This window comes from Arvicanthis niloticus, chromosome 3 (assembly GCF_011762505.2).
Source record: "Arvicanthis niloticus isolate mArvNil1 chromosome 3, mArvNil1.pat.X, whole genome shotgun sequence".
Lineage (NCBI taxonomy): Eukaryota > Metazoa > Chordata > Mammalia > Rodentia > Muridae > Arvicanthis > Arvicanthis niloticus.
In genome coordinates this window covers 56,092,363-56,119,038 of record NC_047660.1, presented here as the reverse complement: position 1 = coordinate 56,119,038, position 26,676 = coordinate 56,092,363, and the positions used below count along the sequence as shown (strand labels likewise).

At 47.5% G+C, this 26,676-nt stretch overlaps 2 protein-coding genes across 7 annotated transcripts in view; both read right to left on the bottom strand.

Annotated features, from left to right (window-relative positions):
- Positions 1-2,162: 2,162 nt before the first annotated feature.
- Positions 2,163-15,244, bottom strand: Neil2 (nei like DNA glycosylase 2). 3 transcript variants are annotated; one of them, XM_034498423.2, is made up of 5 exons: positions 14,789-15,244; positions 12,970-13,123; positions 9,368-9,711; positions 7,106-7,302; positions 2,163-4,681 (listed from the first exon to the last, which is right to left on the bottom strand). In XM_034498423.2, exons 2-5 carry the CDS (start codon positions 13,105-13,107, stop codon positions 4,368-4,370), a joined length of 993 nt encoding a protein of 330 aa, XP_034354314.1. In that variant the 5' UTR covers positions 13,108-13,123; positions 14,789-15,244; the 3' UTR covers positions 2,163-4,367. The 3 variants fall into 3 exon arrangements, with proteins under 3 accessions (XP_034354314.1, XP_076786983.1, XP_076786984.1); XM_076930868.1 differs by having other exon boundaries at positions 14,976-15,244; XM_076930869.1 differs by having other exon boundaries at positions 12,970-13,109; positions 14,976-15,244.
- Positions 15,245-20,171: 4,927 nt separating this feature from the next.
- The window catches only part of Gata4 (GATA binding protein 4), a 71,041-nt gene continuing 64,536 nt past the window's right edge, over positions 20,172-26,676 (bottom strand). For 3 of the 4 annotated variants that reach the window (XM_076930864.1, XM_076930865.1, XM_034498711.2), the window contains 5 exons: positions 25,469-25,638; positions 24,784-24,909; positions 24,479-24,566; positions 22,709-22,860; positions 20,172-21,814 (listed from right to left, as the gene is read on the bottom strand). In XM_076930864.1, coding sequence (XP_076786979.1) covers positions 21,638-21,814; positions 22,709-22,860; positions 24,479-24,566; positions 24,784-24,909; positions 25,469-25,638 — 713 coding nt within the window. In that variant the 3' untranslated portion in view covers positions 20,172-21,637. The remainder of the gene's footprint in view (positions 21,815-22,708; positions 22,861-24,478; positions 24,567-24,783; positions 24,910-25,468; positions 25,639-26,676) is intronic. The other variant, XM_034498713.2, reaches the window with a different exon arrangement.

Genomic DNA, 26,676 nt, shown 5'->3' with positions numbered 1-26,676 from the left:
GAGAGAGGCTAGATCCACGCGTGCTCTGGCGCTCGGAGGAGAGCTTCGCTGGCTCTGTGGGGCCTCCGCCCCCAGTCAGCGTTCACCTCTAGAGACGCCTAAGGGGTAGGCTAGCAAAGCCGCGTCGTAGTGGAAGGGAAGCAGGGATTGGAAACGCGACTGGCGGCTCGTAGGTGAGCCGCTGCAAAATAATGTAAGCGGAGCGGTCCGTCACTCGGAGACTGAAGTTTCGCATGCTTTGGCCTCAACGCTGTTCTAAGGAGTATAGGTTTTTAAAAGAAACTAGGTTTCGTGATTTAAAAAAACAAACAAACTTGAAAACAGATAAAGCCTCTGCTTTCCTCCGAGGAGTTTCCTAATGGCTTTCCTGAGCTCCAGGAAACTCCAAGTGGGACAGCGCACAGTATTTCTCAGACTTCTCCCACCTTGTGAGACATGGTGATAATTCTTGGAAAGGGAACTGGACTCTTAATGAACATATCTCTCCATGTTCTGGTTGACGTGAACCAGGATTTATGTAGTGCCTGCCAAATCTGCACAAGATTGAGTCTCCTAGGGGTGGGGTGGGGACAAATACCTCCCGCCCTCCCCAGTTAAGGATTGCAAGGGGCGAGGAAGAGCTCCCTCCCTGAAGATCTATTGGTAGTTGATGGTTGCTAGTGGAATGAGTTTTAGAAAGTTATAAATGATACATGAGTTTTATTATGAAGTCTTCATACATGTATATAATGTATTTTTATTCCCCTTTAGTTCAACTAGCCCCCATTTCTACTTAGATCTTTTTATTATATTTGGATGTGGGCATAAGTGTTATCACACACAGGCCATGTGTGGAGGTCAGTTCTCTCCTTCATGAGTCCTGTGGATAGAACTCGGGTCATCAAGTTTGGTGGTGCCTTTGTATGACCTAATGAGTGAGGCACAGAGATTTTAAGTGGTATGGCTGCTAGTAAGTTGCCCATGCTTCTGTTAGTATCCCTAATTAAAGCTATTGATCGATCAAGAAGAAAAATGACAACTAGTTTTAAAGACAAGTTCAAGAAGGGGGGTGAAAAAGCCACAGATTACTGAGCTTTCCACAGAATTCCACCAATCCCTGAGCTCCCCAAGCTCAGGACTTGAAATCCCACCAATCTTCAATCTGGAAATCTCTGCCCTACCCCGACCCGGAAAAAAAATCCTATATAAGCCCTGCCATTTGTCCAATCCCTGCTGTCCACTCCCAGGAGCAGAGGGCAGCCATCCCTGGATTTGTCTCTCCTCTCCCTTCACCCTCCAATAACTTTTTAAATGAGATTTGCTGTCTGTGTGCCTCATTGAAAGAAGCCAAAAAGCAATCAAGAGAAGGGAAAAGGTGGAGCAGGAAGTGGAGCAGGCCTGAGATTCTCAGCTCAGCTGGGAATACCCTCCCCTGGGAGCTGCAATGCCTCTCCTGAGGAAGCTTCCTCTCAGGGTTGTGTGGTTTCTAGGTTCCTGTGTCTCAAGATATCCTTCCATTGGGATACCTCTCCCCTCTGGTTCCTGGACTTCCAAGTCCCAGGATACCCTTCCCTCTGAACAGAAACAAACGGCATACCTCAATTCATCCAAAAAGTAGAAGAGCCCGTGGTAGCTCTTAGCAGCGTATCTGCCTGTTGTCTTAATATTCTAGAAGGCAGCCTCACAGACACCCAGGTCCAGCCCAGTTAGAGGGCTTGATTCACTGAGTGCAGTGGAACCCCACCACAGCCTACCACCTTCCTGTGGAACTTGCCCAATGCATGCTCAGTCCCGAGGGTCCACTCAGTGAAACCCTGCAGAGAGTTCTCATCAGCAAGCAGGTGAGATGATCTCAAAGGCATGCTTGATGCATAGTGCACAGTCATACACTCACATTGCTGGGATACACCATCATGAAGTTGGTGAGATGTTCCACACATGTGGTGGGACACGGGCTCTGGAGAAGCACTGGGTGGCACAATACCAGGCTTGCATCCTGCACCAGCGCCTGTCCACCAGGCTTCTCTGCAGGGATACAGTCTTGCAGGGAACTGTCACCTGCTTATCATCAGAGCTCCAATCCCCCAAAAGCTTGATGTCTGAGGCCTTTGCTACCACTCTGAGACCATCTCCCATCAGTCATCTGGGCACACTGAGGACATCTCTGGCACAGATGGGAGAGCTGAGGTTTTGGGGTTTTTTATTTTTGTTTTGCTATGGCAGACTTACAGATGACACTGACATTAAACCTTGTTCACTGTTTGTTTTCCCTTTGAGACAGTGTTTAGGTTGGCCTAAAACACCAGCTCCTATGGCCCCAGCCTCCTGGGTAGCTGAAATGTGTGCCACCATATTCAGCTTAATGGTATGGTCTTAAATTCCATAACCTCCCCAGACTTCAGGTAAGGACATTTAAGTACAGGTGCTCAGGACTAAGGAAATGGCTTATTGATTAAGAGTACACGCTGCTTTTCTAGGGGACCCAAATTTGATTCCCAGAACTCAAGTTAGGTGGCTCATAAACCCTGTGACTCCAGCTTCAGGGGATCTGACCACCTTGGGCACCTGCACTATTGTGCAGATAACCCCACACAAGACACACACATCATCAAAAATAAAATCTCCCTAAAAATAATAAAAATTGTATTTTTAAATGATTAAGTGTCCATTTCCATGAGTTATGAATATGACCTAAAAGGTGGGAGGCTGGTGTGGGTGAGCATACAAGGGTATGCCAACAGCTAGACATGCAGCTTAGTGGTAAAGGGAACTTAATGTTTTTCCAGAGGACTCAAGTACAATTCCCACCACCCACACAGGGCAGATTACAACTGCCTATAAATCAGGAGATTCCAACAATCTCTTCTGGCTTCCAAGGATACGGCACCCATGTCCACATACTAGATAGATAGGTAGATAGACAGACGGATATCAAAGTAAAAGACTATTTTTAAAAGTGGATTGGAGAGATGGCTCAGGGGTTAAGAGCACTGGATTCTTTTCCAGAGGACCAGGGTTTGATTTTCAACATTCACATGACAGCGCACAAAATGTAACTCCAGTCAATCCGAAGGGGAATCTGATGTCATCTGACATCTGTAGGCACTACATACACATGATACAGAGACATGCATGCAGACAAAAATATGCATCCACATTTTAAAAAATCATTTAAGAAGGGTGAGCCCTCAGTGTGGGATGACCCCTCAGTGTGGGATGACCCCTCAGTGTGGGATGACCCCTCAGTGTGGGATGACCCCTCAGTGTGGGATGACCCCTCAGTGAGGGATGAGCACTCACTGCTGCTCAGGTCACCTTGAGTGTCACGCGATCACTACTGACAATGGTCAAGAGTTGAATTTCAGAGCAGGAACAGTGAACCATCACCCCCTGTTTTCAATGTCTCTCAAAAATCACACCATCTGCCAGAGGAGGGCAACAGAAGCCAAGTTCTCCAAGGCAGAAGGGCAGGTTTTACTTCCTTCCTGTCCCATCCCCAAGTGCATTCATCAGGCCAACCCTGCAAGGCCACCTTCACCAGGGGTGAGTGCTGGAAGTAGCTCAGGGGTACTACACACAAACAAAACAGAAACAAAAACAAAAAACAAACATACAAAATACCACTTCTGCCTAATGAAGACAACAAAAAATATCACACCGTTTTATTTTCTATTGCTGCTTCAGTTGCATAAAGCTGTTGCTAACAACCCAAAGGGTTGTTTCTTTACATCCCCAGACACACCCAAATTCTTCAAACATCAACAGTCAACAAATGCCCAACTTAAGGGTTCAACCACCAGCTGGCTTTTCTCAGTCTCTGGGCATATCTTCCTGTTCACCCTGGAGTCTCCAGCCACTGGGAGGGAACCAGGTAGGCTGGCCAGCAGTACCTTCCTGAAGCTTTGCCCCCATCCCTGACCCCTTCATGGGAAAGAAGAAAATGGAGGGACTCAAAATCAACCAGTTCCCAAAACACAGCACAGCACACCATTAGCAACGCAGCCTGGGAATATAGTATCCCCAGCTGTTCACCCTGCCAGCTCTCCCCATCTCCCCTCCAGCTGTCTCCTCCAGCTGTTCCCTCCCCAGAAGCTGCACACCCCCAGTCACTCTCTTTTCAGACTCACTGCTGCTCTAGGCAGTCTCTCCCAGCCCACTGTCCAGATTTTGACAGCATGGTGAGATTATATAGAGTTAACTAGAAAGGAAAAACATCTATCACTATGAAAGCTGAGGCTGAGGCAGAATCCAATGGGATGAATGTCAACAATACTGACCCTCCTGACCTTACCGTGATCTGTAATACTATCCCTGCCCATACCCTTCTCTCGGGACAGACAGTGTCTGGATCTCTAAGGTTACAAGTCCCATGGCAAAGGCCACATGCTCTAGGAGGACAGTAGATTCTGTGGCCCCTTGGATGGCAGCTGGGGCTGGCATTGAGGGCACCACCAGGTGAGCCTCTGGAGCCCATCTGGAGGCCCAAATGTCTCCTTCATGACCTGGTGACCAGAAGGACATCGTTCCTTCTGGTAGATCTGTGTGTGCCGTTCCTTGCCTTGGAATTTGTCCTGAAGCCAGTCCTTACTGAACTCCACCACATGATCCACAAGGGCCTCCAGAGAGGAAGAACTCAGGAATGAACCGAGAGTGAGGGGATGGATCCTTGCTCTGTACAAGGCTTCATTCTTTATAATGTTCCCTGAAAACAAAGAGAGACATGAGGGTAGGAAATACTGTCTACATAGCCTCAAACTTGCTATGTAGTCTAGGCTAAACTCCTGATCCCCCTGCCTTGTCTTCTAAGTGTTGAGTTAGGGACAAGTGCCACCAAACTAGCTCACAATGTGTCTCAAGTGACGATGAGCGGAGTCCATCTTGCTGGTTACCGAGCAATGACCTTTCTAAGGAGAGGAGAGTAAGCTAAATGGCATACGGGGGCGACAGACTGAACAGTTGACTTTTTCCCTCAAGCGTTTCATAATCTCACTTGCAGTTACAGCCGAGTCCTACCTGAACTCATCTCAGCTGCACTGCTTACCAGCAAGGTGCCCTTTACTTTAGTTTCCTCATCTGAATAAAAAGGGAAAGCTAACAAGTGATTATCCCATGGAACAGCATAAGGACCAGACTGTGCCCCTGGAGTCATGTGAGTCACGCTGGCTCTCACCAGTATATTGTGCAGTCAGGTCTCTGTACACATCCAAAAGCCACTTCTGGAAACCTTGTTCATCCTTCTGATACAGAAACAGACTCCACTGGTTCTCCCATGAGAGCATGGCTCTTTCCCACCTTCTCAGCATGAACTATTATTCATGGCAGGCAAGTCATACTTTGTATATGGGCGCAGCTATGCCAATAGCAACTGCTTTAACAGCCAGTTGTGGTGGCCCTTACTGCTCTCCTGTGGGCAGAAAATGGCCCTTCCAGTACTAAGAACTACAGCATTCCTGGTCTCAGCTGGAAATGCTCACAGTTTCACTACTAAGTTCCCCAGAACAGAGACCTGCTTCTTTTTTTTTGGCTTCTAAGAGCCTGGAACTGACCTGATACCTGACTCTGCTTTGATATCAGGAGCTCCACTGCCCAAGAGCAGTACCTATTAGAGGGCACACTCCTCCCTCTCGTCTAATGGCCTTCAGGACAACCATTCCCAACATGACTTAATTCAGATCCTTCTATGTGCTCTGTAGGTCACCAGGCTTTAGAGGAAGGATGCCAGGTACACAGCACGATCCCTGCCAGGAGGCCACACTGATATCGCATCAGAAGGCTCATGACAGTCCTATCATGTCAGAACATGGTCCAAGAATGGAATCGCTCAAGTAGAATTCTGAGTGCTTGTGAAAAAACTCCAAGAAAACAAGACAAGAGTCTTGTGACTTCAGTTTCTTAAAAACATGGAATTATTCTTGGAATGTGTTTCCATGCTCTTCCCAGGTATATCAGATTGGGGTGAGTTTACTTCATTGTTTATACAACTGGCTGTTATTTGTTTATAGATCTGTGATGGCTATTCCTGGTTGTCAACTTGACTACATCTGGAATTACTATAATCCAGAAATGGAGGGCACACCTGTGATCCAGATCCTGAGGTTGGAAGACACAGGTTTCTGACCTGGATCTTGACATGGAGATCTTAAGGCATAGAAGTCATGAAAAACTTAGGCCCAGGCAAGGTAACAAGGTAGTGTACGCCTTTAATCCCAGGAGACTAAGGAATGCAGATCTCTGGGTTCAAGGTCTGCCTGGATCTTGAAATGGAGATCTTAAGGCATAGAAGTCATGAAAAACTTAGGCCCAGGCAAGGTAACAAGGTAGTGTACGCCTTTAATCCCAGGAGACTAAGGAATGCAGATCTCTGGGTTCAAGGTCTGCCTGGGACAAAGCAAGTTCCAGATCCAGGCATGGTGGTACACACCTTTAACCTTCTGCTGGAGGCCTACACAAGGACACTGGAAGAAGGAAGATCACTCGTCTTCCCCTGCTTCCACTTCTTTGTGGAAGCACATCTGTTGGAACCTACTGTTTCAGGATTCCAGCTTATACAGAAGACCAGATGAAACAACTAGCCACATGGGACTTTGCAACTACTAGATTCTTGGACTTCTCATTCACAGCTGCCCATTGTTGGGTTAGTTGGACAACAGACTGTATGTCATTACAATAAATTCCCCTTAATATACAGAGATAAGTTCTGTGACTCTAGAGAGCCCTAATACAATATCTTTATGGAAAAACATGTTTTTGCCACATATGGCTTGTCCCTGTGATTGTATACAGACTGAACTCATGAGAGCTTTACTCAAGTGACCATTCTCTTAGCCCTCAGAGTATAAATTGTGTGATGCTTTGAATAAAGTTATCTTCCTCATTTAACAGGTCCATTTTCCCAGGTCCCGCTGCCTCTAGGGCAGTAAACACTATCATGTGAATGTTATGTCAGAGAAAGAAGTGAGGACCTTCCTAAATTAACCTGAGTCTAAACTCAAGGGCTAAATCAACCTTAAAACCAACAGTGCTGGCACAACTGGGATAGTGGTCCTTAAGTCTTGACTGCCCTACAGATGAGTGACCTTTCCATTAATCAACTCTGTGGGGCACCTCCCCATCACACAAGTCATACCTAATCCTGAGAAGTATCTCTGGTCCAAGAGTGTGTAGCACACAGGCCGAGCCTGGCTTAGAGCTTCCAAGGCTTGTCCTCGATGGAACTCTTCAGACAAGATGTCACAGGAGGGCTCAATCACTGGGCGAGGGCTCCATGACATCTGGCAATTATAAAATGCCAGGAAACCACCACCACTAAAATGGAGTACCAGCCTGAGGAGACAAGAGATCATACACACGGTGTTCTCACACATAATGAGATCATACGTTACAACCACCACTGTATGGTCAACTCATACATTCATAAACAGTCCCCTGTAGAGTCAGTTCATAAGTATAATCAGCTCACACATACAACTATCAATGTACATCACCATATAGTTACTGCTAGAGAACCATGTCACAGGTGTGTACAATGACCACTATGTAAGTCACATTTATACACAGACATATACATATGTCATCAGGTCAACTTCACATTAAGATTCTATACTAGATCAAACTGAGAAGTTAAGGTCCCATGGTCAGAATCATAAACACCTCAGGGCCAAAAAGTATGACGTAAAATATGAATATACATTGCTAACACACTGCAGCAATCCATGTTGATGATGGAAAACTGAAAGTCTGAATCCAGGAGGTTAGTGGAACCAGAGCTGGGAGTTGGGGGGAGCTCGTGAGGGAGAAGATGAAGACTCTTGGATGTTAAGAGAAGAAAGGATATCTCATACACTTCTGTAAGGAAATAATGGGATTCTTTGTAGGGATAGCCAATCCAACCAGAGCTGCCTCTACACTGGAAGCTGCAGAACCTGCGTCCATGTCTGACCTAGTTAGTGCTCCTGGGAAGGGCAGAGACAACTTCAGGAAGCTAGGAGGTGGGCACATGTCCATAATCCCAGCATGCAGAGATGCTGAGACAGGAGAAGTATGAATTTGAAACTAGCTTAGGCTAGTCAGGAATAATGCAGTAATGTTTCTTGTTTTTTTGTTTTTTTTTTTTTTTTTTTTTTTTTTTTTTTTTTAATCTATCCTTCTTGTTTTTAATTGTCAGAGCTGGCACAATGACTCAGGATACAGGTACTTGCCATCAACTCTGACAACTTGACTTTGATCTCCAGAACAACTGCTGAAAGTTGTCCCCTGATCTCAACACATGTCCTGCGGCATATTCATGAATGCATGGGAGGGTATTTGCACACATGTGCACATGCACACGTGCACGCATGCACACACACACACACACTATAAGTACATAAATAGATAAATAAATGCAATAAAAATTTCTCTTTCAAGGACTGAAGGTGAGGCTCAGAGGTCTTGCACAGTACCACAAAAGAACCCATCACACTTATAAATACTGTGTGACTCAGTAGAAGGGGAATTCTTTGCTACAAGGGAAAGTCAGAAGTGACCACTGACTACACAAAACTTAAAAACTCCAAGTGCCAAAATGCTTTACAAACACACTCAAGGGATGTACACTGGCCTGGAAACAATCCTGACAACCCATATTATCAAACTTAATATTCCAAAGCTTAAAAACTTACAGCATGAGGCTGTTCAGGCATCCTAAGCTTGCCATGAAACCTTAACCTAAGTTTATTCTCCATAATCCACAGTAAGAGAAGAGAATCAACTCCCCAAAGTTGTCCTCTGATCTCCACATGCACAACTGAGATGCACACACTCATGCAATGATAACAAAATAGATCATGTTCATTGCTGGCATGTATACAAACAGCCCGAAGCCAGCCATTGGGCAAAGCCAGCCATTAGAGTGTGCATTCCTGGTGACTCCCTGGGATCCCAAAGTGAACCTGACCAGAGTCCATGCTGGTTAATATTTAATTAAAGCTTGATTCAAATATGAAAATAATCATGCTCTCCCAGGAGCAACAGGGAGCTGTGCTTTAAGGAAGCAACACGACACACACACGGAGCTTTATGCACTAATTTTTTCTCAATGTTCACAAATTAAATAACTGGGAAAACTGTAACCCTAAATTCAGAGCAAAAGAGTCTAGACATGCTTTTCTTCTAAGACAGCTCATCCTCAAGTGCCACCTTGGCTGGAAACATCATCCTCTTCTCTCCAGGACCTAAGCAGATACAATCATCTGGGTACAGGTCCAGTTCTTATGGGTGAATGTGTACCCTCTTTGCCTAGCAAGACCTACATATCCCCAAGTGTGACCCTCAGCCATGCCTTGCCACAGAGGGGGCTGCATAAACATGGTAGACCCCACTAGGACCCCTGTACGCGTCACACCATTACCTGGGCACTGGGTCTCTCCAGTCACCTCTTTTGTTAGCTTTCTTTGCTCTGGAGAAGTCATTCACCCAGATACTGCCAAACAAACCAAACCTGACCTCCAGCCACCTCTGGGCACCTGCTAAAGGGTTCTTTCCCCCAAGATCATCTGGGCCATCAGATCTACTGGAAACAGGCTCCCCAGACCCAGAGGGGCCTGCAGAGGGTTCCTGAGCATTGGGAACCAAGGTGAGCTCTGGGTCCACAGCCTCTTTCTGCCACATTCCTTGTTCAGGCTGTGGGCTGCTGCCGAGTGGCCCCATCTCCTCATCTGGATCAAACTGAAGGAATAATTTTTTTCCATGCACCTGGGAAAAACAAAAACAAACAAACAGAACATACATTGACCCTTAGAGACCTCACAGGAGTCAATGCTTCACAAACAGCTAGCTGCCAACAGTCTGTTCCTTCCTCTCTCCCATAGCTTCCCCAGCACAGAGGATTTCTCTGTGTCCTTTGCCCTTTTGTCAGAGGTGTGACCTGCAGGTGCATGGCTTTGCAAATGCCTGAAAGAAGCTGCAGGAGACAGATTAGTGATCATAGGTCTGTGCCAGACAGCAAGGCTGCCCAGAGCAACCTAGGAGAGATGTTCCCAAAGATTTCAGGAACCCAAAGATTATATGAAGGGTCGTCCTTTTAGTTACTTCATGACACGTTTTTCTAGGCCCACAAATTCATCTGTTCCCAAATCTATTCAGTGATATATAAGTGCCAGCTCTGTGACAACTATCAAAGTAAGTGCTGGAACATCAAAACCACGGGACTCAAACCATTCAGGACAGTCTCTACAAAGAGGCCACCAGCCTGAAGTTTGGAAAGCTTGGACTCCTAAACGTAGACAGTTTAGGAGTAGACATCTCAGTTTCCAAAGATGAAGTATAGGTGAAGGATTATAAACCATCTTCCACTCAAAGAATGATTTTTTAGGTTATTAGTATGTGTGCACACGTGCATGTGTACAGTGGAAAGAGAGAACTAGCAATTATCAGGTACATATTTAGTGTCAGGTATAAAGTCTATTTCTACAAGAGTTTGATCAAATAAGTGTGTCTTAGTCCTTGCTCTGTTGTTGTGAAGAGACATTGGGACCAAGGCAAGTCTTAGAAAAACGGTATTTAATTGGAAACTTGCTTACAGTTTCAGAGGATTAGTCCATTATCATCATGACAAGAAGCAAAGAGGCATGGTGCTAGAACAGCATGTGATAGCTGTTGCAGGATATGTGATCACACTGTGACTCTGAGATGATATTATTTACTGAAAAAAAAAAAAAAAAACCTGCTTCTAGTTGTGGTGTGGCTCAGCCCTTAGCACACACCTTTAATCCCTCTGGCTGGAATACAGACAGGCCCTTAGTACATCTTTAATCCCAAACAATGAAGGTAAAGTTAGTTTGTAGAAAGAAGCACCGTATTTGAAAGTGATGTCTAATTGAGTGGCAGACAAAGTGATGAATCAGAGAAAGATTTGACAGAATAGGATATGCCCAACTCTCACGAGAAGAGAGAAGAAAGGGATGCTATTTAAGAGAGCACAGAGAGAGAAAAAGGAGAAAAGAAAAGGAGGCTCCTTTACAGGGACAGCTGTACAGAGACAGGATGCAGAGAGATAACAAGCTAGACCGAGAGGAAGGCACAAAGAACCAGAGAATGAGAATGAGCCAGAAGATGAGAATATATTGCCAAAGTTAGTATGAGGCCAAGCAGAAGCCGAGAGAAGCTAGATTGAATCAGTCAGCTGTCAGCTTGGAGAGGAATTTAAGCCAAAACAGCTGAGTTGAATCAGCCAGCCAGAGATCAGAAAGAACTAGGAAGGGGTGAGCGTATTCGGTAGCAAGTCTCAGAGGCTGAAAACATTCTAGGCCTAGATGAGAGTGCATGAAGGTTAGAAGCTTCCAGGGCTAGGACTAAGTTATCACACTGAGGCAATAAGCCTCAGAGACAACAATTACTTCAGGCAAATAAATGACTTTTACCATCAGCTTTATATCCTGATTCATAGGCAGCAGGCAGAGGAGGAAACTGGGCCCGGCCTGGGCTTTTAAAACCCCAAAGCCCACTCTCAGTGGATCAATAAGATCCTATCTTCTCCAATAAGGTCACACCTCCTAATCATTCCCAACAGTTCTACTCTCCAATGACCAAGCATTCAAATATATGAGCCTTTGGGGATCATTCTAAATTAAACCACCACAAAGTGTTTTACTACACCCATCTACAGTTGAAGACATTAGAGCTAAGAAAATGAGAACTTGCTTCAGAATACACAGCTAAGCAGCATCAGCAGCAACCACATGTCACTGTACAAAATCCATCCCACACCTCCTCCATGCAGATCCTCATAGCTAAGCAGGAATACAGGACTGACCCGGATACAGCCTTGTCCTGATCCTGTCTCCCCACTCAACAGGAAGGACAGGCTTGGCATTAAGGATGCAAAAGGAGGAAGTAGAGGGTATCTCAGAAGTACAGAGGACCAGCCAGTGTAAAGCAGGCAGGACAGGATGACCTAGGAGAATCTGAAGAGAGACTAAAGTTACCATAGTAACCTGAAGAGACAGGAGTGGTAGCAGAGCTGAAGAAAAGAGGAAAGATGTGCCCAAGCAGGGGAAAAGTAGGCACACCCAGAGTAAGGACTAACTGAGCTACAGGCAACTAGTGCGAGCAAAGAAGTGTTGGGAGCCGGCTTTTAGCAGAAAGAGGCCAACTTTGCAGCCATCTCGAGCCATATACCCTGACAAGAGACTTGGTTTTCAACAGCCTACTACAGCTGAGCACACTCTGATAAACATCTTGTTTATCCCACATAACTTGTTTTGCTGTTCAGTAACCCCAGCTGCATGGTGCATGTGGTAAAGTGTCTTCAGCTGTGTTCCCCTGTTTGTGCTTATAAATACCCAAGATTTCCTTGCAATAGAAGGAGACAATGAGAGACAATAAGAAGGGACAGTAAAGGAGACTTAAGGAGACAATAAGAGGAGACAATAAACGAGAAATCTGGTCACACACCCTGTCTTGTTTCCATTCTTCCCGTCTCTTGCCCCTCCACCCCCTACTCTCTCTCTTGACCAGAGCAGCAACTCGGGCTGGGACACTGTGGCCCCCAAGCTGGGCAGAGTGGTCCTCAATAAAGAAGAACTTGGGGCTGGGTGCAAAGGCCAGAGAGACGGCAGAGTGAGTCCACAGAGAGTCCCTGAGTGCTTTGAAGGAATTCTGACTCCCATTTGGGACAAGGTCTGAATTCAGGGCCTTGATCGTGCTCACTCTTTACTTCACGGCTGGCCCATGGGAGCCTGTGGCAAGGCATCAGAGGTGCATATATGTCAATGGGAGAAGTTCTCCTAATCCTGTGTGGGGTCGTCAGGTCCGACCCTTTCATACGTTCTTCACAGCCCCCAGTCCATTGTGACAAGATTCGTCACACTGAGAGCAGAGCCACATGCAGTCCTAGCATGGCTGTCCAATGCTTAAAGAAAGGATATCACTAGACATCTTCAAGGCTATGGTCTCCAGGGGAAGTGGTGTGAACCAGCACAGCTGTGTGAGACCTAGGAAAGCAAAACTCACCTGAGCATCCTGGAGCCACAGAGACTGAAAGGTGACAGGGTGTAGCTTCTTACTGCTGCCCCCTGTCTTGATCACCTTCTGGCCCACAAAGGGGGAGACAAGATGGTGAAACTTCCTCACAGATGGCCCTTCTGGCATCTCTGCAGGCAGAAAGCTACAAAGGAGACCTCTGACTTAGCCTGGCCCTCTCTTAGCCCGGCAATGTATGTTCACCAGTGTGGCACCCCAAGGAGCAAATCTGGGCCACCCACTTTGAGAATATAGATGCCAAAACCAGAGCTGAACTGGGGTTGGGGGTAGGCAGGAATCAGATCTCAGAGAAGACTGAGCTAGAGCAGGGGAAGAGCCAGCTTCTCAGCAATGGTTTCTCTTCTTGGAGCCTCACCCTTATCCATACAGCAAATACTAATCACTATAGTGTGCTAGGTGTCATGTAACAGGTCCTGTCTACTCTGTCGCTCTGTCCTTGTTTAGTTGGTTCTTAAGGCAGACTCTTGCTATGTAGCGCTAAGCGAGCTGGAACTGTGTAGTCCTAGCTATCCTCAAACTCTCATCCCAACCTTCTTCTGACCGATCCATACTTGGATCTGGCTCACTCGGGACCACCTCAGATAAAGGAGATCTGCACTAGTTGTGACATCTCTAGAAATGGTTCTCTATCTGTGACCACAACGCTGGCACAACTCAGAACCATGACAAGAAGACACCAGCCAGGCAGGGCAGCTGCCAACCAGCTTAACTCCTGATAATATGCCTGGCGGCTGAAAAACCACAGTAAAGGCCAGGCAGGTCTACACGTCACCCCTCCCCCTCCCTGGCCTCAACCATCCAAAGTCACCAAGAGCCACCAGGATGAGACAGCCTGGGTAGCCTACACCCAGACTTTACTGAGCAGGAGTCATTCCCCCATCCCCCACTCAACGCTCTCCCTAACCTCACCTGCCACTCACTAGCACCAGGCTCATATACTGAGGTGAAAATTAACAAAGGCATACAGCTGGTAGTTACTGTTGCAGTGTTTCCAAAAGCCAGGATGGCTCTTGTTAAGCCTCACTCTGTAGCCCAGGTTGGTCTTGAACTCTCTGAACAATCCTCCTGCCTGAGTCTCCCAAGTGTGAGCCACATACAACTCCCTCCCTACTAAGACATTTGAAATTTATACTTTAATCAAAGAATCCGGATGCTTCAGACATCCGGCTAATTCTCATAGCTTCATAAATGACACATTCAATAATGCGATTTTTCTTTCTGTCTTGAGACAGGCTTTGGCCTATAGGCCACTGTGGATGAATGGTAGCCACCTCCAGAGTACTGTCATTCCAGCACGTCACGACTCTTGGTTTATGCTCAAACCCAGGGCATCTGGCAAGCTAGGCAATCTCTGTACCAACTGGGCTAAGGCCTCAACAATAATTAACTAAATTCATCCCCGCCTGGATTTCCATACAAGCTCTTGGAAATGTGGCAACAGTTCACCTACTCAGGCCTTCAGGGAGAACTGCTGGGCTGGAAGGCAGCTTGCCAGGCACCTGTACCCTAACTACCTCTAAGTTCAGAGTCTTCCTGGCTACCGTCAGAGAAAGTTCTGGAAAAGGCCGCCAGTACAATGCAGCGTAATCTTAAATCTCTCTAAATCTCTCCCGGCAAGCCTTTAATCCTAGCACTCTGGAGGCAGAGGCAGGGGTCACTCAGAGAGTTCAAGGCCAGCCTGATCTACAGAGAGAGCCCGGGCTACATAGAGGCCCTGTCTCAAAACAAATTCTCCACCCCTGGGTATGGTTTGATGGACAGGAAAGGAATGGGATGAGCTGATGAGAACCTTAGGCTTCGTCGCTAGGGCGAGGTGGCCAGGCTGCGCAGGACGTGGTCCCTTTTCTTCAGGAGCCAGGGAGAGTCTTTATCCACTGCTTTCCTGACTCTTGTGTGACTGAAGGCGGAGGGAACACTTGAGGGTCACGAGGGCCTGGGGAGTCGGAAGGCAACGTGATCAACGAAAACAAACTTACGACCAGGCTGCGCGTGTCCGGAAGAGACACTGCTTAATTTTTCTGTGAAAACAAGTGTTGACTACGTGTGTGGTCTACAGAGGGTAGGGAGGAGGCTGACGCCGGCCCAGGCGGGTCCTGGGAAGCGTACACTCCAGGACCGGTCCCAAGTGGCCGCAGCAGGATCTCAATCCACCTGTGCCTTCCAGACCAGGGCGGGGAGGGCGCTTTTAGCCGGCTGGAGCGCGCGGGCACTGTGAATGGGTGGCTGGGATCCCACGGGCTCCTCCCCGGAGTGGACCGGAAGCTACTTCCGGGACTCAAGGGCTCCTCCCCGGGCCGAGCTGGTCTTGGAGGGGGTAGGGAGCTTCGGGCTCCCTCTCTTGGAGGCGGCTGGAGTTGAGGAGACTTTTGAGATGGAGGAACTACATGCTTTTCCCTGGGGGTACAGGAGGTGGGGTGCACCCAGAGGGGGAGCTGCAGGTTTCTCTCCTGGTGGCGCTGGAGGTGGGGTTCACTTCGGGATGGGTGATGGAGGCGTCTCTACGCGGGCTCCTTCGTCAGGTGGGAGGGTTGTTGAGGTCTCCTTCCGGGGTCTCTCTCTGTCTCTGTCTGTCTCCCCGCCCCCATCCTCTCTTCCAACCCCCCAGCCCACCTACCCTCCAGAGTGACTATACTTCTGACCTATCCCACCCCTACCCCCACCCCCCACGCATCCCAAGTCTCCCCCTTACCTCTCCCAGGCTTGCCAATAAGAGTCTGGGAAAGAGTGGACTGGTGCCGAGAATAGGCAAGTTCTCAGAATCCAATGATCTTGAGTGGCTCAGGCCAAGACGGACATTTCAGTTTCTCCACACCCTTCGCAAAGGTTTTTTTTTTTTTTTTTTTTTTTTTTTTTGGAGGTTTTGTATTTTTTGAGACAAAGCTTGGCTAGCCCTGAACTCCTGGGTGAACCTCCAAACTTAGTTTCTTTAGCACTGGGATTTTAAACACAACTAGCACACCTGGCCTGTAGCACTTTTAAAGAGGGAGATTTATTTACTTTTGCTTTACATTATTTTAATAGTCTTTGAATTTCTACTATACATTTTTAAAAAGTTGTGTATTGAAGTTTTTACTTGGAAGATTAAAGGTAGCAGCAGGCTATTCAAAGATAAGACTCCAAGAAGGGTTGGAGCCACCACTTTATAGGATGTCAAGGGACCTTTGGTGAACTCTGAGGAGGCCTTCAGAAGTGGCTAAGGTATTAGTCTCTGGACTTGGCCAGCACGGGGAGACAGCCCTGCTTCAAGGAGCAGTTCCGCTAGCCTTCTACCCTATTGCTGGCTATAGGGCAAGAACAGGAAGTAAGGAGAGAAGGCCTCTGGTGTCTGAGAGGTACAAAGTTCCCCTCAAGGTGGAGGGTGAGCTTGAAGGTACAACAGTTGCAGGAGGGGGTCCCTATTTCTTGTATATACAAGCACCAGAGCATGCTTTCCCACTTTCTATAGCTGGTATCTTAGGAGACTCACATCTTCTACAGGATACAGTGTGCTCTTGTGCAGCCTACACACACACAAACACACACACACACACACATCCCTACTGCAGACCAGCTGTGCTGGGCAGAAGCCGTATCCTAGAGATAAGCCTTGCCTTATCTGGTGGAATCAGAGCTATGCACCTAAGAGGTGTCTTCTGAACCCAAGGGACTGTGCAACTGAGAAAATGAACGGTTCACAGTTAGCTGCTGTCACTTATAGTCACAAGTACAGTTTACTGAGCACACACCATGTGCAAGTCACTGTGGAAAGTTTTTTTTTTACCCAGACTGCCTCAATAGCTGTGAGAAAACAATACCTAAATCCAGCCTTTAAATGGAACATCTATGTCTCGGTGTTACAGACTTAAAGCCACACTCTGTAAACCCTGATATGTATATGAGTCACTCAGAAACGCTGAAGTGTAGATTATGAGAAATCTGGCACAGGACCAAAGATGTACCTTTCTGGCACTGACACTGCCTATGTAAATAAAGACCACTCTGTGGCCTGGAGAGTGGATCTAGGAAGTAACATTTGTTGAGGGAATGCTTGAGATATTAGTTAGGAAACACTCATAAGGATTGTTCAATTCAGGCTGTGCATGGGCTCCCCAGATAGTAAGGTTCTTACTCTATGGGAATGGAATTCTGGAATCCAATAGACAGGTTTTATGCCTTGGTACCATAGTAGTTCTGTGAATTTGGGCGTGTGACTTGAAATCTGCATCTTTTTTGCACATATTTGCAAAGATGTACAGATGTTTTCCCAAGGCTGGCTAAAGCTGTCAGTGTCTGGCAGCAGTAGTGATCAATAAACACTAATGGTTTTGAGTAGCAGAATTTGGTTGTGTGCTGATATCAGATTAATGGCTTGAAAACCCGCTCTAATGGAGCTGGAAGGGCAGAAATGAATGCCTGTGCCCCCACGTGGTGAATGCATGAACTGCATGCACAGTGCTTCCTGGAGCTCTAGTTCTGTGGAGGGGCTCTGGGGCTTAAGGAAGTTCACTGGATGGCAGCACTGGAGGATCTGCTCCTTCAGGTGATCTCTGAGATCACTATGAGCTGAGTTTCCTTTTTCATAGGTAGGTTGTCTTTATTCAAGTCTCCCAGGCTCTGGGTGACCTTTGAGACAGTTTCCACATTCTTAGCAACTAAACCCCTGTAAAATGACCAGACTCTCATAGAGTGTAGACTTGTACCTCCAGGAAGGGATGGAGTGATTGGCAGAAATTATCCAGTACTCATTAAGCTATAGAAGGCTTTCTTCAGGCTCCACTTGGTCCACCAAGCACTAGGGCACCCTAGACAGACTTGAATTGGTGAATCTAACAGACAGACTTCCAAACCTAGACTATACCAGATTCTCAAAATAGTGTTTCTTATTTTATTTGAGACAGGGTCTAGTGTAGCTCAGGCTGGCCTTGAACTTGTGATCTTTCCACTTCAAGAGTGCTGAGGTAACAGGCATACACCACCACACCTGCTTTATACAGTGCTGAAGATTGAACCCAGGGCTTTGACAAACTACAGTCAGCATGCCAAGTTTTGGGGTCGGGGCTTCCTCCTAATTATCCTCCAGCCCCCCCCCCCATATTCAGTGATGAGAAACTTGTGGCTATTAGCATCGATCCAAACAAACACAATTACAGCTAAGCTGCCTCCTGCTCAGAAGCCAGGGCCAAGGCTTACCCGACTGCATATGGACTTAAACTGGGTTTCAGAAAGTTTTGTCAGTGCCAGTGTCGTAACCATAATGCAATGTGATTTCTTATGCAGACTTGCCCCTTGAGAAAGAGATCTAATAACATCATTTTTCACCCCTCTCCACCCCAACCACGTTCCAATAATTTGGAAATGTGTCTTTGCCGTTGTTGATAGTGGCTGAGACAGGGCTTGCCTCCAGGCCTATCCTCATCCTTTCTAGCCTCTTGGATAAAGAATCTCAGGCTTCCTTAAGGATTGATTGATTACTCGGGGAAGCAACAAGTCTGTTGATCCAGGAGGCTGAGTTACCTTAGTTGGAGGGAGGTACCAGTTATGAGCATACAGAAAGAGTTCTGAAATCCATTTCCAAAGAGAAGTGATGTAAATCTTTTAAGCAAAAAATGCCTTAACCCAAAACCATGAACATCTGGCTAACAGTTTGGAATCTGTCTTCTTACTAGGACTCATCTTACCTGACTGACAGTAGCTCTCAGTTTAATGGCTTTGGCTATTTTTTTTTTTTTTAAAGATTTATTTTATGCTCTCTTGATCTCTTGCCTTCTTCCTCCCCCTCTGTCTCCCTCTGTCCCTTTGCCCTACCCTTCCCCCTCTCTCCATGTGCTTACAGCCGGCCTCTCCTTCTCCTCCTCTCCCCTCCCCTCCCCTCCCCTCCCCTCCCCTCCCCTCCCCTCCCCTCCTCTCTCCTCTCTCTCCTCTCTCTCCTCTCTCTCCTCTCTCTCCTCTCTCTCCTCTCTCTCCTCTCTCCTCTCTTTCTCCCCTCTCTCCCCTCTCCCCCTCTCCCCTTCCCTCCCCTCTCTTCTCTTCTCCTTTCTCTCTCTGTCTCTCTGTCTCTGTCTCTCTGTCTGTCTCTCTCTCTCTCTCTGCATTTCTATGCCTCTACTACCTCTTAACTCCCCTCCCCATGCCCTGAATAAACTCTATTCTATACAAAAAAAAAAAAAAGTGAGTACACTGACACTGTCTTCAGACAAACCAGAAGAGGGCGTTGGATCCCATTAGAGATGATTGTGAGCCACCATGTGCTGGCTGGGAATTGAACTCAGAACCCCTGGAAGAACAGTCAGTGCTCTTAACCACTGAGTCATCTCTCCAGCCCCCCAGAGCTGAAAAGTTTTTCTTGGGCCAGTAAGATGGGTCACTTGAGCAGAGCATGTACCACACAAGCCTGAAGACTTGAGTTTGATCCCTGGAATCTATATAAGGGTGGGAAAGAGAGAACAAACTCCCAGAAGTTGTTCTCTGATCTCCACTGGGGTCCTATGGCATGTATGCCCATTAACACAATTAACTAAATAATTTTGAAGAAATTTTAGTAAGATTTTCTGGTTTTACATAGAAGGATGTGTCTTTCTGTGTATTATTGCTACTAGGAAATAATCAGGATGCCATCAGCTCTGAGGCCCTAGATGCCTGGTAGATTTGACAGAAGCCAAATGAAAGGTAGGATGGTTCTGAAGGTGATGTGCAAGCCCTGCCAATGCCACAGGGACCAAATGAGACACGGCCTTAGGACCAATGAGTGCTCCATGCTCATACTTCTCAGATGAAGCAAATAGGCAGTCCTGTCGATTGAGGTGAAGCCAAAATAGATAAAGGAGACAACACTGTGTCTTTGTCTCATTGGGGTATTTGTCCCTTGGGATGTGTCCTAAATCAGTAGACAGGAGAGATGGAGGACCCTCTAGTTAAATGGAGCTGTAAGCACTCAGGCAGAGCTTTAAAGATGCCCCCCCTCACAGGGTGACTTCTATGTGAGAAGGTGAGGGGACAGAGGAGCTTCAGCTAAGGCGGCTGCCATTCTCTCCAGCAAGCTGAACCCCGTCCTAAGATCTTACCAGTATCTGTCACCAGTCCCCAGGTGCCAACTGCCAAAACCATGAAGGAGAAACTGGGTAGAGGCAGCCTGCACCATTTGGTCCACTAAAAAGGGCAAGAACACCAGGCCTCCTAGAAAAGACTTCTGAGGAAAAGAGGAATACAGATAAATTTATTAGTTAAATACTGATTTTACAGCCATTTCACCTTAAGACAATGTTAAGAGGTTGTGGGGGAGGGGCAGGCATGGGAAGGCGGCCTTGAGGGAGAAACAGCATAAATGATTACAACAGAATCTTGGTTTAAGGCTATTCTCTGCTACGGCCAGTAAGGTTTAGGGGTGGGGCTTGGAATTTGGGGTAAAATAAGGTAATGCCACAGTTGGCTACAGCTCTGTGGATGTTGAGGTCAAGGAAGAATCTTTGGGAGCCCCAGTAATAGCCAGGGGTGGGTAGGGGGAGGCCAATTCTAGGACAGCTGCAAGCATGGCTACCCCATCAGGCCTGGGGACATCTTCTCCCATCCATCACCTTTGTCCTTTCACAAATTTCCTTTAGTTGTTTCTGCTTTGAATTGATTTTGCAAAGAATCTGCATTTTCTAGACCAAGGATCTGTGCTGTAGAAAGTCCCAGAGCCAGGTAACTGTCTGACTGGAGAGGGCTTGGCTTGGCAGGCTCAGAGCAAGCAAGCTGGAGTCCTGGAAACAGGATTGTGCTGTAGACACAACCTCCAGAGGGACCCAAGGTGCAGATGAACATAGTCACCAAGGCTGCTTTGGTAGCAGGTTTTGTTCTTCCTTGGAACCCCTGTGTGTGAAGGGGTGAAAGGAATGCTGGGAAACAGCACCTAGTGGTATTAGCCTGCTACACAACTGGCCTCTAGTTTTGCAGAGGGTAGGAGATGTTCAGGCTGGAGAGCAAGGGGTTTGATGTTCCTGGGAGAATCACCACTGAAGTGGGGAAGGCACCACTGCCAGGCTGCGATTTGATGAAGCTATTCTGGGTTATAGGTAATGTGCCTTCTCCCCAGCTAATCTCCCCAGGAAGGACTCAGTAACCTCTGCATTGCACCCAGCACTTTGGAGTCAGATCTGGTATGGGACATGCAGAGATGTCCATGCCTCAAGGGGAGTGTTGGACAAGGGCAGGGCTGCTATGTCTAGTCCACAACAAGTAGACACCCTGCTCCGGCTGTAGATGGTGTCTTGAAGCCTCAGTCCCTACAGCCACTCTAGGATCACAAAGAAAAAAAAGCTACCACCACAGCCACTGCGGTGGGTCGCTGGGGTGAAGGAGATTATGTGTCTGTCCTGGACAGGCAGGTGGAGAATGAGCAAGTCTCCTGCTACGCTGAAGAGCCTCACTGTGCTGTGCTTGCAGCCAAGGTGGGCTTGTTTGTAAGAATGCAGGCTTTTTCCAGTGCTCCACCTGGAAAGGTGTTTGAAGAAACCCAGCACCCATATCCCTAAGTGATTGTCAACAACTTCAAGTTCTACCCAGTTGTTCTTCAGGAGTTGTTCCCAGACAAAGGGGCTGGCCAAGGTACCCCAGCCTTTTACTTTGCTGGCCCCCAGGTCCCAAGTCCGAGCAGGAATTTGAAGAGGGAAGGGGGTGCTGATTATGCAGTGATTATATCTCCGTGACTGTCAGCCAGGACCAGGCTGTTCCAAGAGTCCTGCTTGGAGCTGGCCTGCGATGTCTGAGTGGCAGGAGATGCATAGCCTTGTGGGGAGAGCTTCAGAGCCGACAGCACTGGATGGATGGAGGGCCCATGGCCGGACACAGAACTGAATGTCTGGAAGACAGAGAGCACAGTGAGCCAGTAGGATGCTCCTGGGGGCCCAAGGATGAGGGCTGGGGAGGGAGTAAGGGAGTAAGACTAGCCACTCCCTAGGCCCTAGGGTTCAGCTGCAGAGGGTCTGCACACTTCCCCCTTGGCTTCTGAGCACTGTAATCAGAGCCATACCCCAGCAGCTTTGTGCTGCTGTGCTTTCTCAGCTCTGGCAGCCACAGGAAACACTCTTATCACCACTTCCTGGTCAGACTGAGGTCATCCTCTCCATCCTGAAAGGGTCCTAGCACTCTTGCTTCTGTGGAACCAGGTCCTCTCTAGTTTACTCTGATGGTAGAACACTCAACTATTGTCTCACAACTAGGGCTGGGAAAGGGAACCTGGGACTTCCTCATCCTCCAAAAGGCAGAGGAACAGGGGTGCATCCTAACTGCAAGAGGGCATGGTCCCTTGCTGGGCCATTCTCATGAAATACAGCTTCCTGCCCTCTGTGGTTCCCAAGCCCATGACATGCTAACAGGGTCTTCCTGCCTCCTCCTCTGAAAATCCGTCAAAGCCAAGCTCAAAGCTCTTCAAGCTCTGGAGTCCAAATATGCTTCCAAACCCCAACACTGAAGACTGACTCGGGGAGCAGTTGTGCTATCTGCCACATGTACCCCAGGTGCAATCCCTGGGTCCCTCTCCTTGTTCCCAAAGGCCACAGCACAGGAAGGTGCAAAACCTGTGATATTCTTTGTGTCCAAATCAGTGGAGCTGGACAAGAGGTACCAAGGGCTCAGAGGCTAGAACTGCTTAGAGCCCAGTAGCTCAGGGCCAGGCTGCAGCTCACCTCCCAAGGCAGGTCTGGCTACTGGGATCAAGAGTCTACTGGCCTATCAAGTCTGTCACCCTACCCACCTGGGACATGGAGCTGCCGTGCCCATAATGAGATGACAGCCCAGGCTCTGTCTTGATGGGGCGCATCTCTTCACTGCTGCTGCTGCTGCTGGTAGCATTGCTGGAGTTGCTGGGGGCACTGCTGGAGGGAGGGAGGCTCTCACCAGGAGGACCTGCAAGGAGGCAGAGTCAGGAAACCCAGTCCAGCTACAGGGACAGAGGCCTTACTTACACTTGCTGGGTTAGGGGTAGAGAAGTTCTCAAAACTGGACAGAAGCCTCAAAATTCCAAGGAGACCATTTTACCTTCTTTTAAAAACTGCTGCAACCCAGGCTGGTCACAGACTCACTGTGTAGGTAAGATGCCATTGAACTGATATTCCTGCCTCTGCCTCCTGAGTGCTGGGTTTACAAGCCTATGCCTCCATGCCCAGTCTGTAGTATGCTGGGGATTGAAGCCAGGACTTTGTGTGTGCCAAGTAAGTGCACTACCCACTAAGCTACATCACCAACCTCAAGGGAACCTTTTTAAAAGTCACAGTGATTCCCTCATGACCCCTAGATCCATGAGAGACCATCCTGGAGACCATGTTGTATTTGTGTTTTGGGATTCTACACTCTTGATACTGTCTTTTAAATGCAAATACTATATATTGCAGGATACTGCCAGAGGGTTCTGAGACAACAACTTATAATTAACTGTATTTATTTCTCTGTAGCCAAGTGTGGCTATAGCCACACTGCTTGGGATGAGTAGAGATTACAAATGCCCTGTGCACTCCAGAACAGATTTTGCTATGGAATTTACTCTTCTTCATTTTGACTTCTGGGTTGAGGGCTCCTCCACTGAACCCAACCCCTGCTCTTCCTGTGCCTGGCACATGGGACGGGGGAGGTTACCCAGGGGATCTACTGCAGTCAGTCTGGGAGGCAGAAAGAAGCTGATCCTGGGAGGTGGCAGGAGGTTCTCCCAGCAACCCCAGCCTTTGGTGGTGAAAATGGGCATCTTGGTGAGTCTGCCTGCCTGGGGTGAGGAGTGAACTGTCCATCACATCAGCCAGTTCATTTCCTCTGCAACTGAAGCCAGGCAGTGTGCAATGTGGCAGTGTGCAGCAGAGAAGGCTCTGGGTAGGAAACATTAGTGACTTTCTTAATCTAGAAATAAAGAAGGTACTGCCAGGTGTGGTGGCTCATGCCTATAAACCTAGCACTTAGGAGCCTGAGGCAGAAGAGCCATGAGTTCAAGACTCTCCTAAGCTACATAGAAACTATGAAGACAGAACAGTATATTGAATAGACTGTTGAACCTGGAGTGAACATTCCAGATCCCAGTCAATAGCAATGTGATTTTAAGCCACTGTACTCGATTTGCAGTTTGCTTATCAGGAAGACATGATGACACTGCTTCTGTGGGGTCTTGAGAGGATCCCTCAAGGAACTTGTACAAGTTCAGATGTGACACAAATGTACCCTGATTATAGATCAGTCTGTCAGAATCACGGCTAATGGGAATACATCTGCTTTGATCAGAGCATCAAAAATGGGGACCAAAATTCCTTTCTCAGGCCCCATACTGAATCAACAAGCCTATTGCAAGGGCAGTCGTCATACAGCTTCCTGGCGCTGACTTCTTTACTAGGCTTTACTGTTACTTTGATCTGAGAGGATTGAGGAGGAGGTTAGCATTATACTTTGGCTGCTGAGGCTGGCTGCCTACTAGAGCAGACATGGTTCTTAGATGCTCTGAGAGCTTGGGACTTGTTCCATGCTTACACACAGATTTATTCCTCACCTGCTGGTGTCTTAGATTTATTCAGGTTCTTGGGCTTCCGTTTTCTGGTTTGAATCCCTTCCTTCCGCATTGCAAGAGGCCTGGGAACCTGAAGGATTGGAAGTTAAATATGGATTTCCAGTTGTAGAGTCTGCTACAGTACTAACACACAGACACGCACACAAATAAATGAATGCTTTTAAAAGAAGGAGCAAGTGGATTCTATTCTGGAGGGAAGACCAGTGAGGGAGGAGGCTCCTCTCAGGCGGAGCTGAGGGAGTGAGAGGGGTGGGGCATAGACACAGCAGACCAGGGCGTCCACTCACCCCATGGAGCTTCATATAGAGGCCGCAAGCATTGCACACAGGCTCTCCCTCGGCATTACGGCGCCACAGCGTGGTGGTGGTAGTCTGGCAGTTGGCACAGGAGAGGCCTACCCGGCGGGAGGCAGACTACAACATAGAAAGGAAGTATTTTGTATCTAGCAGAGCTAGGCCAGAATAGTCCCTTGGGCTAGCCTTAGCACTATCTCTAGGTATCTAGACCACTCATAGGAACAGATGGGAGCCACTGTCGACAGAAAAATTCTTCCCCAAGGTGGAACTCATGAATTCCAGTGCCTGGTGTTTGGGGTGAGGAGTTTGATGGGCTTCAGTGAGAAAGCTTCAGAATGTGTATCTCTCTATTCCCCTTCCCTTGAGACCAGGAGGCCGGGATCTGGATCCTCATGGCCAGTGGCTGTTGCCAGTCACCTTTCTGGGCTTTCACTTTCCACTGTTGCATTGTTATGGGGATGGATTAGCTGAGTCAGCATCTTTGGAGTGAGTGCAAGGTCACTCTAAAAGTGTATGAAGCCCCTTCCTTACTCCCACCTATCGAACCCTTCAGCGTATATCCTTTAATTGCAAAGTTTAATGCTGGGGAAGAGCCTCAAAGCCAAGTGCAGAGAGGAGGAATGAAGCTGACTGCTCTCCAGGCTGGTGGACCTAAGCCATAGAGCTGCTCACTTACCAGCCGGCGCTGAGGCTTAATGAGGGGCCGGTTGATACCATTCATCTTGTGATAGAGGCCACAGGCATTGCACAGGTAGTGTCCTGTCCCATCTCGCCTCCAGAGTGGGGTGGACATGGCCCCGCAATTGACGCACTCTCTGCCTTCTGAGAAGTCATCAAACATGTCTACTGGGGGAGGACACAGGAGAAAGGAGACAAATGATTACTTCTTTGTTTTGCTCAGAGACCCTTCACCTAGGAAGCAGGGCAGGATGTCTCTCCAGAAGACTGATTCTTCCTCACTTAGGACCGAATGGCCAATGGGTTCTACTTTCTGCCATCCAGATACAGCAGGGCTACCTGAGATAAATCATCAGCTGCCCAGGTTCTAGGGGACTCTTTTGAGTCCACATCTTGTCTCCAAAGTCTTCATAGCATCTGCCTGACCTACTCAGACCCTTTTCTTCATTTTCCTTTTTAAAATTATGGCCATGTGATGATTTGAATATGAAATGTTCTCACAGGCTTATATTTTGAACACCTGGTTTCCAGTTGGTGGGTGGCACTATTTTGGGAGGCTATAGAACCCAGCTAGGAGGTGGAGCCTAGCTGGCAGAGGCAGATCTCTCAAGGTTATGCTGAGACTCTTGTTCCTTCTCTGCTCTCCCTGCTTTCTGGTCTGTGGTACTTTGAAACCTCCCCAGTATGCTGACAGCCCTATCCACTCCACCATGCTTCCTTTGCCACAGGGGACCAAATCCCTATGAAATCATAAGCTAAAATAACTCTGTTATCTGTTAAGCAATTTTTTTTTTAGCTATTGTGGTCCTAATAATTGCAAAAGTAAGTCACGCTGATTATTGTCCCTTCGGAGTACACATGATGGAACGTAGAGGTGTTTTCCCTGTAGGAGAATTAGTACTGAAACGTGTAAAGAAAGTGCAGGTCACTAGCAGAGTTGTGAGCACAGTATTTTATTCTATCCTTTGTAAGACTTCCAGTGTTGACACATGCTTTTGCCTAGTTGAGGTCAAACTGATATGGTTGAGCCTATCTTGCTTTGCTATGTTTGCTTAATGCCCTAATGTGTTACAACATTGGAAATGTATTATAAACTCCTCCCAACACATGGTAATAATCCACTATTGAAATGTTTCCCCATCGTTCACTTCTGCTCTTCAATGGCTGATCAATCCCTGCCTAGTTTCTGATACCTGTTTTGTAAAT

Bases quoted from the DNA above. Each gene is read 5' to 3' on its own strand.
- Neil2 (XM_034498423.2), bottom strand. From the start codon at position 13,107: ATGCCAGAAGGGCCATCTGTGAGGAAGTTTCACCATCTTGTCTCCCCC. The intron at 9,712-12,969 runs GTGAGTTTTGCT...TGTTTTTCCCAG, and splicing joins TGTGGCTCCAGGATGCTCAG to GTGCATGGAAAAAAATTATT. The intron at 4,682-7,105 runs GTATGACTTGTG...CTTTGTTTTCAG, and splicing joins GAGATACTTCTCAGGATTAG to GGAACATTATAAAGAATGAA.